The sequence below is a fragment of the Penicillium maclennaniae genome (genome assembly GCF_028827695.1).
Source record: "Penicillium maclennaniae strain IBT 15551 chromosome Unknown utg000008l:1.0-3552695.0:1.0-3555053.0, whole genome shotgun sequence".
NCBI lineage: Eukaryota > Fungi > Ascomycota > Eurotiomycetes > Eurotiales > Aspergillaceae > Penicillium > Penicillium maclennaniae.
The window spans coordinates 823,836-837,490 of NW_026623220.1; the positions used below are offsets into that span (position 1 = coordinate 823,836).

Genomic DNA, 13,655 nt, shown 5'->3' on the forward strand with positions numbered 1-13,655 from the left:
CTTAATGTGACATATTGAATACTACAACATGCTACGACCTCATAAAAAACCTTGGGTGTTGAAATGTTAAGTCGTGAAATATCGCATTTACTATGGTGTTTCGGGTGATTGACCCAACCGTGGATTACGTTATACAGTGGTGTTCCACAAGTTAACTAATGAGAGCTAGATAACAATACGGTATTGTAAACGCGGCACTGGTTCCGCAGACCGCCGCAAGGGGTAAATACCTCGTAGTGGGGGCATGTCCCTAAGCTAAGGGGTTTCGGTCCCTCTTACCTCCCTTCGCGCTCATATAAATCTCCATGCAATACAGCGCTTTTCATACCCAGCCGGACGAAGTTCTAGAATCGGAAGAGACCGCCCTCCACGACACAGATGGCACCCGACTCTACGAGACCTGGGACAGCGGTCTTCTGGACAGCATAATCCGTCTCAAGACGTCCCCAGGCTGAAGCAATATCTCTCTGTCTACAACTGCCAGAATCTTTATAGTGAAGAAGGTTTCTGCTACGACCCGCTATGTGTCGCCGCGGAGGCAGGGAGCACCGATGTTCTCGGGGTCATCGTGGATCACTACCACAGGACAAGTTCAACGAAAAAGCCTCTCCATCGACGAAAATGCTCATTATTGAGTGCGGCATGCAGCGATCTGCATCTTGAGACAGCACAATTTATCCTAGACATGCAGCCTACACCCTGTTCAGTCGATTTCAACCAGTCGGACCGCGATGAAGCGCTGCTGGCGGCTGCAAGAGCCCTGACTGATCTTCCTCCTGAATATCTTTTTCCTGAAGTTCGCAAATCTGAGACATCGATTGACCCCGACCACTGGAGGAGCGATCTAATCGCCCGTGGCGAGGAATTAATAAACTTGCTCCTCGATGGCGGTGCGTCTGCTCAGGCGGTTGAACTCCCCACTAGTAACAGTGAATGGGCGGCTCAGATACTCTGTGGTGGTTCTGTAGTCAAAGACGATGATGATGAAAGCCAATCACTACAATCTTTTGGTACAGTTCTTGGTCTAGCTTCCTCTAGAGCCGGTTCTGCGTTAGTCAAACGACTCATTGACCACGGGGCCAATATACACGCGAAGGAGCAGTACCAGTATCACCCCTCATCCAGCTTTTGGTCTGCTATGCCAATGCCTTGGAATGTTACTTCACTTCATATCAGTAGCATGTATTGGAATACCGAGGCACTTCAAACGCTCCTTGATCACCACCGGAGGGATATCACAGAATCACTGTCCTGTCGCGATAGTAAGGGGCGTCTTCCCCTTCATTGGGCAGCCGCGGGCCCTGGCTCGGATGAATGCTGGCTTTCTGATGTTCATATCAAAGATCGGATCATGGATACCCTAAAGCTACTCCTAGCCGGTAGTGAAATCAATTCTCCAGACGACCAGGGCGAAAATACGTTGCATCACGCAATAAGAGGGCACGCATGCTGCGCTGGGAGCGAACACTTAGATACGATGGTGAAGTTTTTACTGGAGAATGGAGCGGAAGCAGATATAGTGGACAACAATGGCCAAACTGTGCTACACAAGTTCGCAGCCAATTGCAAAGGTGGTGATCCCATCGACATCCCTCTGATGGATATCCTTCTATCGCACGGTGTCGAAATCAATCAGCAGGACAAGAACGGGAATACTGCATTGCACCTTATAGCCAGGAATCTACGACAAGTTCAGGCGGCCAAATTTCTGATAAGTAGAGGCGCGGATGTCAGTCTTACCGATTCCAGAGGAAATACAGCTTTGCACCATTGTTTGCATGTGGGAAGCATTTTAGACAGACATGGATGTGTGGTATCCACATTTGCTGATCAGAGAGAAGCGCTGGATGAGATGCGTGTTATTTTGCTGGAGGCAGGGGCTGATATCATGATGGATCAGTCCAATTCACGGGGTGAAACGCCACGACAGCTGCTGTTCAAGAGACTGGAAAATTGGCGGCGGGCTGAATTCCCAGAACTGTTCCCAAAGCCGGCGGGAAGGGGGAGACCCAGGACGAACAATCTTGTCGACAGCTAGAAGAACCTGGTGGACACTAGAACAATCAGAATTGCGAATCCGAATGATTTCGTAAGACTTGACGAACTCGTTGGTCGATAGATTTTGATGTCAATAAAGCACGTTGAGCTTCAATCTGCATGATCCGAATATGAAAAGGTGAATTATATTTATAGTTGCTCTTATATGATCAGCCATGCGCTATCAGAAGAAACGAAAGATTTTGGCACTTTCACAAGGAATTAGGACGTAGTCCACCTGATATGGTGTAGATTTCACTTCACATCAACGTTGCAAAGATAGCAAAAAGCATAGCGATAATAGCAGCTCTTACTCCAGCCTGACCCTGACCTTGGAGAGTATACCCCCATTTCTAGAGTTGTTCCCAAATCTAAATGTCCGAAACCACGTCGCCACGGTCGTGTTGATATTCAGACATAAGTATGAATGGGCTCGTTTACAGGAGATAGAAAGTTGGTGAGTGGAAGAAAGAGTAAATTTCGTCTCTAGCCTTGAAAGCTCAGCCTCATCATAGACATGAGGCGGCGAGAGACACAATACTATTGGCTCGAACGGCTGTGCTTAAAGCCCCACTTTGAGGTTAGACACGAGTCAGTATTCTTCTTGGCCCCTGGACCGTGCGGGATCCCTAAAACACAATCTCACAGACTGGTATAAAACAACACAAGAAGTATGACTCGTAAGGTACGGAAACCTGGACCGTAAGGAAGTGTAAAACAACTTGTAAGATTGGTAATGATACTAAGTTCGAACCGGGACTATGTGGATACAAAACCCCCATGTTCCCACCGCCCTGGCTGACTCATCCAATCTGGACCGTAAAGCAATAGATATGGCCAGAAACCTGGTCCGTAATCCGCTGTCGCGACATCCCAACCCAACGCCATACTCTCCGTGGCACCAAACAAGTCCCTTTTATTAGCATGTTTACCATGTAACGTTAATACTGTAAGCCTGACGGCAAATATGGTAATGTACCTGTACTATACAAGCAAGCCCTTATTGACGCTGCCAAATAATTTATTTTGGTTACCCTCGGTAGTGTGGCCGAGAAATAAGACATCTGCCTTGGAGATGGAATCAGATTTCGCAATCAATTGTACCGAGACGAATTTGACTACCTTGGGTGGTTCCTCCGCGACGATGGCAAGACAAAAAATATTGATTAGACGGGAGGTCTTCAACAACTAAATAAGAACAAAAGTTCAGAAAAGCAAAAATTGACCAGACTGGGGCTCGATCCCAGGACCTTATCGGTGTTAACGATACGTGATAACTGTAGGGCGACGGTGGAAAGGCCGCGGTTGTGCGTGGTGTTTTGTCAAAAAATCGTGGCAATCTTTCGCAAAATCATAGTCTTCCCACCTAGCGTCGCGTGTCCCCCGCCACAGACTATGCTCTACCCAATAAGCTTCAACCTTGAATTCCAATCTAAAATAACCCTACCACCGCCCCAATGTGAGTTCTAGTGGAGGAGAAAACATAAAGTTGGAGGTCCACGGTCTTAGACTTGCCTTTCAGATTATATGTGAGTCTCTCGGCTTCCACGATTCGAGATGCGGTTAAAGAAAAATCTCAAGGCGCCAAAAGTCACTGACTGGAATGCCTTCGTCAGTGCAACCCCCGGCCTAGATCCTATGTATCGGAAAAATATAAGCCCTCGACCTAATAGAAAGTGGGCTGTGTAGGAAAGAACTTCAAAAAGTACCACTCTTCTAGCCCTTGATCCGAATAGTGACTAAAAATCTCTAGATTTGCCCAGCATGTTGGAAAATGGGATGATAAAGTCTGTCTCATTCATCATGACGGGGTGCGGTAGCTATCCTACCGCACTGGTCAGATCCTGTCTGGTTGTTATTGACTGGAGGAGGAACGGAGCGTGACCGTGAGGTGTCACGTTCCGGTGGTGAAAATGCGCCTGTTGGTAATCAGAGTCGGAGTAGGGATCATCACTGATGAGTATGACTCGTCGGTGGCTTCTGTTCGGTAGGCTCTGGCCTTACGAGTCTCTTCTCGGTCGTCTCGGTAAGGTCGGGCAATGTCCTGGTCATCGCGTCGATCACGTCGAGTAGGTTCAATGCGCCGATTCCAGCTAGGTTGATCAGGTCGGTCGCGCCGGTCGCGGCGATCTTCCCGATTGGCACGGACGTCTCGGTTACGGCGGTCGTCTCGACGCCGATCATCACGGTCACGAGGGTTTGCATACCCTCGACGTTCAAGCTTCTCATCTGGTTGGCGGTAATCACGGCGATCCTGTCTGCGGTTTGAATTGTTGGCTTCAGTGTCTCTGAGTGGCCGTCTGGTGCGACTAGTATCCCGATTCCTGAGGCCGCGACGGCTAGAGTTACTCACTCGCTGGTAGCTTGCGAACCATTGGTTCTTACGCTGATTGACTTGGCGACTGAATTCTGCCATAGTCGTCTGCTCGGTTGGGGTGTCAGGGACATCTAGAGGAACGGTGTGAACTTGTTGAAAGCAGCTTGCGCCTAAGCCCTATCCGTGGTGGCTTCACAGGCTTCTTGGCCATAGACAATTCCATCCTGTAGAAACTCGTCGGGGTCACGTCGGTCATAAACGCCGTCCAATAAGTATCCCAAACTATTATATATGCGTCTACCCTCGGTAGTAGGCATACTGAACTTGTCCCGTAGAGCCTCATACCAAGGCTCCATGGTTGGCGCTTAGCGCCACTCCTGACGCTCGTCCTGAGTGACTGTACGTTCGTACCAGGTGCTCGCTCGGCCAAGGAAGCATTGCTGGAGCTTCTTCCGGAGTAAAGACTCGTCGTATATATCTTCAGCCAATTTGACTGCATTGACAAAACTATACACATTATGGTATACCTTTTGTTTATCACGTACTTCGACAAATAGCTCTCTTTCGTTTGGTTCGAAATAGCCTAACATAGGCGGGCAGAAACGCTCTCGGGATAGAGGAGTCATCCTGTCGGTTCCGATAGTGGCAACGATACCGTACCGAACGATCTGTATAGCTACGAGATCTGTGTCGATCATCTGAGCTAGGAGAAGATAATAGATCCCTTCTCGATCGCTCCGAGCGGCGACTGCTCCGAGTTTGCCGCTCCAGTCGATCCCTCAGGTCCTGCATCTCGCGCCTCGTGGATGCGATCTCATCAGTGTTAGAAATGGATTGATTGGGGTAGCCATATGGTGGAATAGGATAATAAGGAAATTGGGAGAAACCGGCTTGTGCTTAAGCATAGTTCGGTTGAGTTGGATTAGGAACAAAGCTTGGATGCGGTACCTATGCTGCTGGAGGGTTCGCGGGCATCGAGGGGACGTGATCCATGTGCGCCGCTGGCGTGCTTAATGGCACTTGATCAGCTTGAATGGCCCCAGTCATCATCGGCTCTTGTTGACCTGTCGAGGACTGAGTCCTTTCTGTCTGGTCGGAGTGGCCGGTGCTTGGTTGGCTTAGCCGATCACATGGCCTCGAGGCTGCAGACATTCTGGAGTGTGCTTTTGCTCGTGGGTCGAGAGGTCGAGTAACGTTTGGGCGGTCAAGGTGACGGACTGTTATCCGTGCTGCTAGTTCGTTGTCCGTTACAGGCGAAACACTGGGTGTAGCTGGTGTCAATGAAGACGGCTCCGATGACAGAGTAGACGGATCCGAAATGCTTGTTTGCTTCAGGCTTAAGTATTCTGAGTTCGTGGCAAGGAAGTTGTTAAGGTCTTGGCGGAATTTGAAGGTATCCGCAACCCAATCAAGTGGGTAAGGTGCTGGAAGGGCCTTTTTACTTCTGGTAGCTCGTACTGTGGAGCGGGGAGGTTGTGTTGGGAACCTCGAGAGGAATTCAGAGACTGAGTCGTCTACTTTGACTGTGTTCCACAGTAGAAAAGTTGCAAAATGTGAACCCAGAATGACTTCGTTGTCCGTCATACATAGATATGCTAGGTAGCGGTAGAGGAATCGTGGGTAGGGCGGTTTGGACTGGCAGAACGCTGAAGGGGAGAGCGGCTCAGGGGTCACCCTTTGGGTCGCCCCGCGGTCTTGGGTACTAGTCCCGATCAGGGTGAAGCACTAACTAATGACGTTCGCGTTATGCGGGCACAGATGCTCCTTCCTTCCTTCCATCATTCAGAGTCGAGAAAGGCCGTGTAAATGTCATTGGTAAACTACTCTCCTGTCCCCATGTTTGAAAATTCTTCCGCGTTATAGTTATGTCTTCTCTATTTTCTGACACCGTTGAAAGTGCTCCTCGACTCGGCGCCATGTCGAACCCAGACTCTGCTATCGCTGAACCCTCTTCGTTAATGGCGAATCTCCCTCTTGGATATGTTATGCGGAGCTTTACAACTTTCAAACAACTGCAGATAGACACCTCGAACATCCTGAAGGTGCTCCAAGACAACGAAGAAAATGGAAACCAGTACCTTGTTCTGCTCGGAGTCTCTAAGCGTGGCATCGAAAAACTCGAGAATCAAGGATTATCCGGCTTAGACTATCGCTTTCAATGGGAGGGAACTGTTGGACTTATTAAAGTGGTCCCATCGCATACACATAACGCCACTACTGATCAAGTCACTCGGACTATCGATGAGTACTTAATGGCGATGGGAATCCGATCGGTCGATAGAAAATGGGCTATGACAACAACCTATAAGCCCACCGCTAGTAAGGGCAAGCAGGCTGACCAATGTTTTATCCCGCCGTGCCGCCGTGCCTCCCCTGGACAACCTGTTGGCTGGCCAACATTCGTGATTGAAACGGGTGTTTCAGAGTCTCTTTCGCGGCTCCGCGAAGATGCCCAATGGTGGTTCAATAACTCCGGTGGAGAAGTTCGGATAGTGTTAGTTATTAGCATCAAGCAAACCAAAGTCGAGTTTGAGCTTTGGCAGTTAGCCCCGCCAAATTCACCCCGCCCTCTTACGCGAGTCTATATCGACTCTCTACGCCGGCGACATCTACCGCCTCTTATTCAGCAGGCTGCAGGTACACAACAGATGTACTCTCACTATAAGGTCGATGTCACCTCAAGTGGCGTTGCAGGTGCCCCTCGAGTTGACAATGCCCCTATGGTGCTTCCATTCGAGGCTCTTTATAACCGGCCACCAGGAGTCACGGAGGGTGACTTGGTGCTTAGCGATCAAGACTTTAAAGACTTTGTGGACACCATTTTGTGATCCTTGCTACGTATTGTTGATACCCTACATATCCATACTCTCTTGCTAGTATGCTACGACAGCCGACTTCATGATATCAATATCATCTGGCTTTCAAACTTCCCCAACATTTTCCCCAGGAGAGCTTCCCAATTGTAAATGAAGCGACTTTTCAGAGCTGATAATTTCAGAGCAATTTAAAAGCCGAAAAAGGTCCATAGACATAATTTACGCGCATCTGAATTGAACTTTATGCTCTCCGGTAAAAGCCAGTCGTATAAAACAGGCCTGTTTTGCACCCGGCATGACCGGGCATTGCCAGCGCTTATTTTCATAACACAGGTTTCCCACCGCGGTGTTCCGATGCGGTTCCAGTATACCATGCTCAACAGCCGGCATTTGACATCTGTTTCAACCCGGAGAGAAGTGGGTCTGACTATAATGTGTGACCCTGAATGCATTGCACAATTGAGTAACTCGAACTCTACAATCCTCCCCACGTGATTATCTTCACCCGACCTGGCAAAGAGGTCAGTCCAAACTGTGAAATGGGTTCTGAATTTCAAGAGATAAGTTCAACCAAACGGGGATCGTATTCTCATTTGGTGGTTATCATATAATATAGTACCCCCTAATTGTTACGATGCCACCCAATCCCCCCCCCCCCTCCAAGATTTGTCGGATCTACATTGCTTCGTCCTCTCCGCGAAAACTCGACAAGGAAATATCTTGAAAACCCTCCCATCATCACCAGCGGGAGTGAAAGAAACAGAGATTTCCTACCGAACGAGAGATGGTGTCGCTTTACGGGCAATGTTATATCAACCAAGCATAATCCCCGCTGGAGGTAGTCCGTTGGTGCTCTTGTTCCACGGTGGTGGCTTCTGCACAGGATTACCGAGGGGGAGACACAGGAACGGCGCGCGATTTAGTTAGGACTTTTTCGGCAGTTTGCGTGTCTACGAGCTATCACCTGGCACCCGAGTTCCTCTTTCCCTACGCTGCTGATAATGCATGGGATGCGCTAAAATGGGTCGCATCAAATGCTGACGACCTCGATGCCAACCCAGAAGCTATGGTTCTTAGCGTCAGTGGATCATCTGCCGGCGCCAATCTATCTGCAACTGTCACCCATATTGCACGCGATACCGCTCTTTAGCCCCTTTAACTGGACAAGTCCTAGTATGCCCAATGGACTACGGTGGGACAGCGATGCCGGCAGTTTACTAGGACAAATACTCATCCTCAGTTGAGAATGCGGACGCTCTAAAATGCCTCTTCGGGCTGTACATATGCTGACTAGTGGCTACAAACCGGATATGAAAATGGCGAGGGATTTGCAATCTTGAGTCATACAAACGGTCACGTTAATATCCCGCCTGCGTACATTGCAGCTTTGTGCTGGACTCGCTTTGAGAGTATGAAATTATTTATGAATATGTGCTATGGGGGAATCTAGTATAAAGACTAAGCTAGATGTCTATCCTGGGGTTCCGCATGCTCACTGGCTATTGCTGCCAATGCTATCGTAGAGTCGAAAGTCTCATATAATGACCAAATTCAAGCTTTTGGGTGGCTTTTGATTAAAAAGCGAGTGATCTGTCAGGATACACGAGAGACATTTAAAACAAAAGCATGAGATAAACTTTCCTGCAATGCAAATATGATTCATGTTTATATTTTATATATCTTATACTACGTGATAGAGCATCTACGAAGCAAAAAGGCATGAAAGCCACACTGACAAACTCAAGGCACACCTCATAAACGGTTTGCCTATGCAAAGTCTACTTTGAAGATCATAGCCATTGATTTGTTGTGGCTGACTAATATTAGACACATGATGTCCTCCAAGTTGCCTTTTGCTACTAATTTGTAACTTTTAAATAAGGAAGCCTCGCTCGCTATCTAGCTAAAGAGCACACTATCCAAATACAACCGCCGATATAACTGAGTTCAGGAAATCTACATATTCCCAGACGTAGCCGAATTAGTTCAGATGTCATATTTACTACTGACTTGATACATAAAGTCTAGACTCTTAAACGCATCTTGAGCTCGTCACTTTTCAAGATCTCTTGTTTTCTAGCCATAAGCTCTCCTATATCCCAGTTGCAGCTTTTCCAATGCCCCTATAACCAATCTCTTCTCTCCTGTCTTAACCACGCGATAGTTTCTCGAACCAGCGACGTCGAGTCCTCGAAAAGATGCGAAAGGGCTTCCGGCATTGTACGAACAGACACCAATCGAGGCGACAGAATCAATAGCAATCACCGTCTTCATCCCCTCCGTGGTGTCGAACAAATCCGGTACAAAGTATTTATTGACGTGGAAGTCTCCCAAAAGGTTGACTCTGAAATAGGTCCGCCAGTCATATTCATCTAAATCGAGAACTCGGATCTACACAGATATATATCCAGCGTTTTGAAATGACGATGTCGAGGTCCGCGTTGAGCCCTTGCTTCACCTTGGCCGCCGCCTCCGCAATATTTAGTTCATTGGTAACGTCAAGATGAATAAGGAGAATTAGGGGGCGCAAGGTTTGTCCGTCCTCGAGAGCAATCCATTGACATGGCCTACGGCAATCCATGATTTTTAGTGTCACCATGTGTCAACTTGCAAAGTACCGGGGGTAATTGTCATGATCCAGCTGTGATACAGGTGTGATTTGAGGTGTGGTAAGTACGAGTACTAGGCTTGAGATGAGATACATCAATGTTATGAAGTTAACGAGCTCCAAGCTCTAACGATAGCTAGGTCTATAACCCCAATAGAAGGTTGCTTTAGTACGAGTAGATAGGTCCTGTAGTTCGACTAAAAATAGCAGGCGTAGGCTAAGAGGAGGAGCCGCGGATTGCACCTAAGAAACCGACGATGAAGCCTATCGAGAACGATAGCAGGCTTGGGCGATCTAGATCAATAGCAAAAATACCTCAACGGGTGAGCACAGATAGCGACGGGCGCGCCAGGCGCCAGAAAAAAGGGGAGCGGGAGAGCGGAAGAAAAAAGAAAAGCAAACTTAGGAGCGGCCATAGAGGGGACACCAAGGGACTATAGAACCACGCGCACGGATTCGGGTGCCAAACCCAATAGCGTAATTCGCCGTCAGTCCCAGATACGTGTAGATTACAATTTAAATAACGAATGTAAAAATTGCCTGCTAGTAACAGGTAATACAATGAAACTACATCCATATAGTGGATGTCTTTAGTGTCCGTTTCCGTTTTGCCAAATGAAGTCCAATTCAAGTTTAAAAATAAGAAACAAATAAGAATAGAAAATAAAATACCAAAAAAAGAAATGACCAGACTGGGGCTCGATCCCAGGACCTTGTCGGTGTTAACGACACGTGATAACCAACTACACCATCCGGCCAATTATAATCTCTCGATAGAAGCAAGATGTTATCTACGTATAATAGTCCCGTAGCATACCCACACCGCTTCGGGTGTTGATCCGCCGGGGCCCAACGCAAATTTGGATCCCAACACACATCTTGAAGCTATTCACACCCATTGTTCCACACCCACTATGGATCCTTCGTATAAAGCCATTGAGCTACGTATCCAGGCCGCTTGCGAAGCCGCCAGATGCCAAAAAAACGCCAAAAATCACCTCGCTGGCGCGCCAATTCGACGTTCTAATAACCCGGCTGCGGGCACGTCTCCACGGTCGGCCATCTCGCTCTCAGCGTACTATCACCACTAAGCGTCTTGATCACTCGCAAGAAATAGCATTGATTAGCTGGATTAATACTCTTAATAGTCTCCACGTTCCACCTACCGCGCGTATAATTAAAGCGAGTGCGAATGCGATGATTAAGAGAGATAGGGGAGCACTAGTTAATAAGACGTAGGTGTAAACTTTATTAAGCGCCTACCTAATAGCCTTTATTAGGTAAAATAAAAGCTAGCGGAGAAGGTAAGGGTCGAGGCTAAGGATATTAATATCCTATAAGCTTAGTATAATTATCTTAAGCTATTCGTAAAGCGTATTCCGCTATCGAATATCTATAATTTCGATAAGATTAGCTTCTAACTTGGTTAGGGAAAGCCTTAAAAGGTTATTAGCCGCAATAAGTATCGCACGAGGCTAATCTTAAGCGAAAGAGGTAATCTCCTAACTAAAATTAAGTATATTATAGCTAATAGATAGCTTATAGAGCTATATTTTATTATACTAGGTATTATCTACCTCGAGCGATAGTATAATAGCGTAACCCTCTTAGATAAATCACGAATTATAGTATCGCTATCTAGATATTCGAATAATATCCTTACGGTTAATTAGCTTCGCTTCTTTTAGTAATATACCTATAACCGCGCCCGTGGTAGTCAGAGATTATTACTTTTCGATAGTTATAGCTTATATCTTATATAGGAATTCCTTCACCTTTGCGAATAATAAAATATTATTGCCTTTGTCTTCCCTCCGTATACTACGTATATTATCTAGCCTCTTAATAGAAGCCTATTTCGAGCCTTAAAAGAGAGATTCCGCGCTAAGAATAATACTCTCGTGCAGTGAGGTAGGGATACAAAGGATATTAGTGTCTTCTTCCGCGAGATTATTAGTATACGGGAGTAGGCATTAAAGTCGCGTACTATTCGGAAGGTATTCGCAGACCGTAGTGTTTATCCTTTTAATCTAGCTATAGTTATTAAATGCCTCGGGGCTATAAGATCACCTACGCTAGAGCTTTATTAGCCTACTAAGGATACTCCACCGCTATAATAATTATCTAGTTTACTTAGTTCCCCGCCTATATCTGCAACCTAGGCACACCGTATATAAGGGAAGATATCTAGGATAGCTAAGCGTAAGGGTATTAACCTAAATACCAGCTAATAGATCGATCGGCTTTCCCGCTATATTATCCAGATAGCAGAGGAGATTAGCCTTCTAAAGTCTACTATTTAGCACTAGCTACCGCCTATACCTTTAAATACTCGTAAATCACAGAGGTATATCGGCAAATTCGGTACTATAACCTCAAAGGATGCGAGACGACGGACTTCAGTAAAAAAGGACAAGGAGCATACGGTAAGTGTCCGGAAAGGGAAGAAGGTGGCGCCTCCAAGCTTATTTTTAACCCCTGATTCAGCTACGGACCAAGTTGAAGATACGGGGACACCAAGTAGGATACCAATGACGCCTGGATATCAATTTAATAAGGGATATTTATAGGTTTGGAGGGAACAATAGGTGTGAATAGCTTCAAGATGTGTGTTGGGATCCAAATTTGCGTTGGGCCACGGCAGACCAACACCCGAAGCGGTGTGGGTATGCTACGGGACTATTACGTTAATATATCATATTTAAATAGGGCTCGCTAACTTCAAGAGTAGCATTATTTAAAAGCGCCCGGGTCCTATATATTTGGCATATCTCTCTCCAGTTAAATACCCAGTAGGTCAAATTAATACCAAACATTTTAAATGCAAATTTGTTTCGATTCTTAAAGTGACTAATTCTGAGGGGAGGTGTTGAGGAGTGGCTTTTTGCTCCGGTCCCCGGATAAATTAAGCATCTCTTGAGACTTTCTTGAAGGCTAAATACATCATCGCTTAGGCGCACGATATTACTTATTAGCGCACTTCTAGAAGATAAATATAGATATTATAATTCGGCGAAATCCTAGCTAATAAGGAAGAGGCTAGGCGTAGGCGCAGAGTTTAGACCGAGGTTCTTAGGAGCTTTAAGTAGGATGTGCCAGATATCATAGAGGTCACTACGAGATTGCAAAACGGATAGATATAATACTAGACACTAGTGTCAGAAAAGAGCTATAAACTATAGGCAAGCGGGATTATTATAGTAGTTTTATTCTATAAAATTTAAGACTAGTCTTTATAAGATCCTTATTAATATTAAGTATAGTAAGTGAAAACTTAAATATTTAAATAAGCCTTAAGGTCTGGCTAAAATTCATTAATTAAGCCCGATAAATGCTTAAATCATAATTTGAGAACCGGTTTCTTGAATGCACCGTATCTAAAGATTTGCTCTAGCATCATTATTATCTACTATTTCTCTCCTTTGAGTCGATAGGCATAGTATACTTGTAAGGATCTATACTTTCGCGATAGAAAATGCTTATAGATTCTCTTCTAAATTAATCCCTTCTTTACTTTTAAGTTCTAGTAAGAGCTCTTCTGATTCTTCGACTTACGTTAGCGTATACTCTTAGGCCTTATAAATTTTGTAGTCATTATCGGAGCGCTAGATAAAGGCGTATAAATATTACGACCGCGATCGGCTAGGGATATCTTAGAAGAGTATATAAGGAAGTATTTTGGGTCTACTCTATCTAAGTGGGTAGTCAAAACGACTCTTCCGAAGAAGTCTTCACGATTATTATATTCCGAGGGTAGAAATAGGGGCTATTATGTAGAGAGCTTAATAGAAACTCGTGTTACCGACCAAGATGAAGACGAATTCGTGTATCATTAACAGAAGCAACTAAACTGGAGAAGAAGAAGAAGAGCGAAAGA

At 46.0% G+C, this 13,655-nt stretch overlaps 3 protein-coding genes across 3 annotated transcripts; 2 read left to right on the plus strand and 1 right to left on the minus strand.

Annotated features, from left to right (window-relative positions):
* Positions 1 to 305: 305 nt before the first annotated feature.
* N7477_009303 (ankyrin repeat domain-containing protein) lies at positions 306 to 2,038 on the plus strand (the record flags this gene model as incomplete). The annotated part of the gene is made up of 2 exons (XM_056970964.1): positions 306 to 442; positions 496 to 2,038. 2 exons carry the CDS (start codon positions 306 to 308, stop codon positions 2,036 to 2,038), a joined length of 1,680 nt encoding a protein of 559 aa, XP_056817943.1.
* Positions 2,039 to 3,931: 1,893 nt separating this feature from the next.
* Positions 3,932 to 4,710, minus strand: N7477_009304 (uncharacterized protein; the record flags this gene model as incomplete). The annotated part of the gene is made up of 2 exons (XM_056970965.1): positions 3,932 to 4,485; positions 4,551 to 4,710. The coding sequence occupies 2 exons, from the start codon at positions 4,708 to 4,710 to the stop codon at positions 3,932 to 3,934; spliced, it is 714 nt and encodes a 237-aa protein (XP_056817944.1).
* A 1,509-nt stretch (positions 4,711 to 6,219) lies between these two features.
* On the plus strand, positions 6,220 to 7,182 carry N7477_009305 (uncharacterized protein; the record flags this gene model as incomplete). Its single annotated transcript, XM_056970966.1, has 1 exon — positions 6,220 to 7,182. One exon carries the CDS (start codon positions 6,220 to 6,222, stop codon positions 7,180 to 7,182), a length of 963 nt encoding a protein of 320 aa, XP_056817945.1.
* Between the last annotated feature and the right edge of the window lie 6,473 nt (positions 7,183 to 13,655).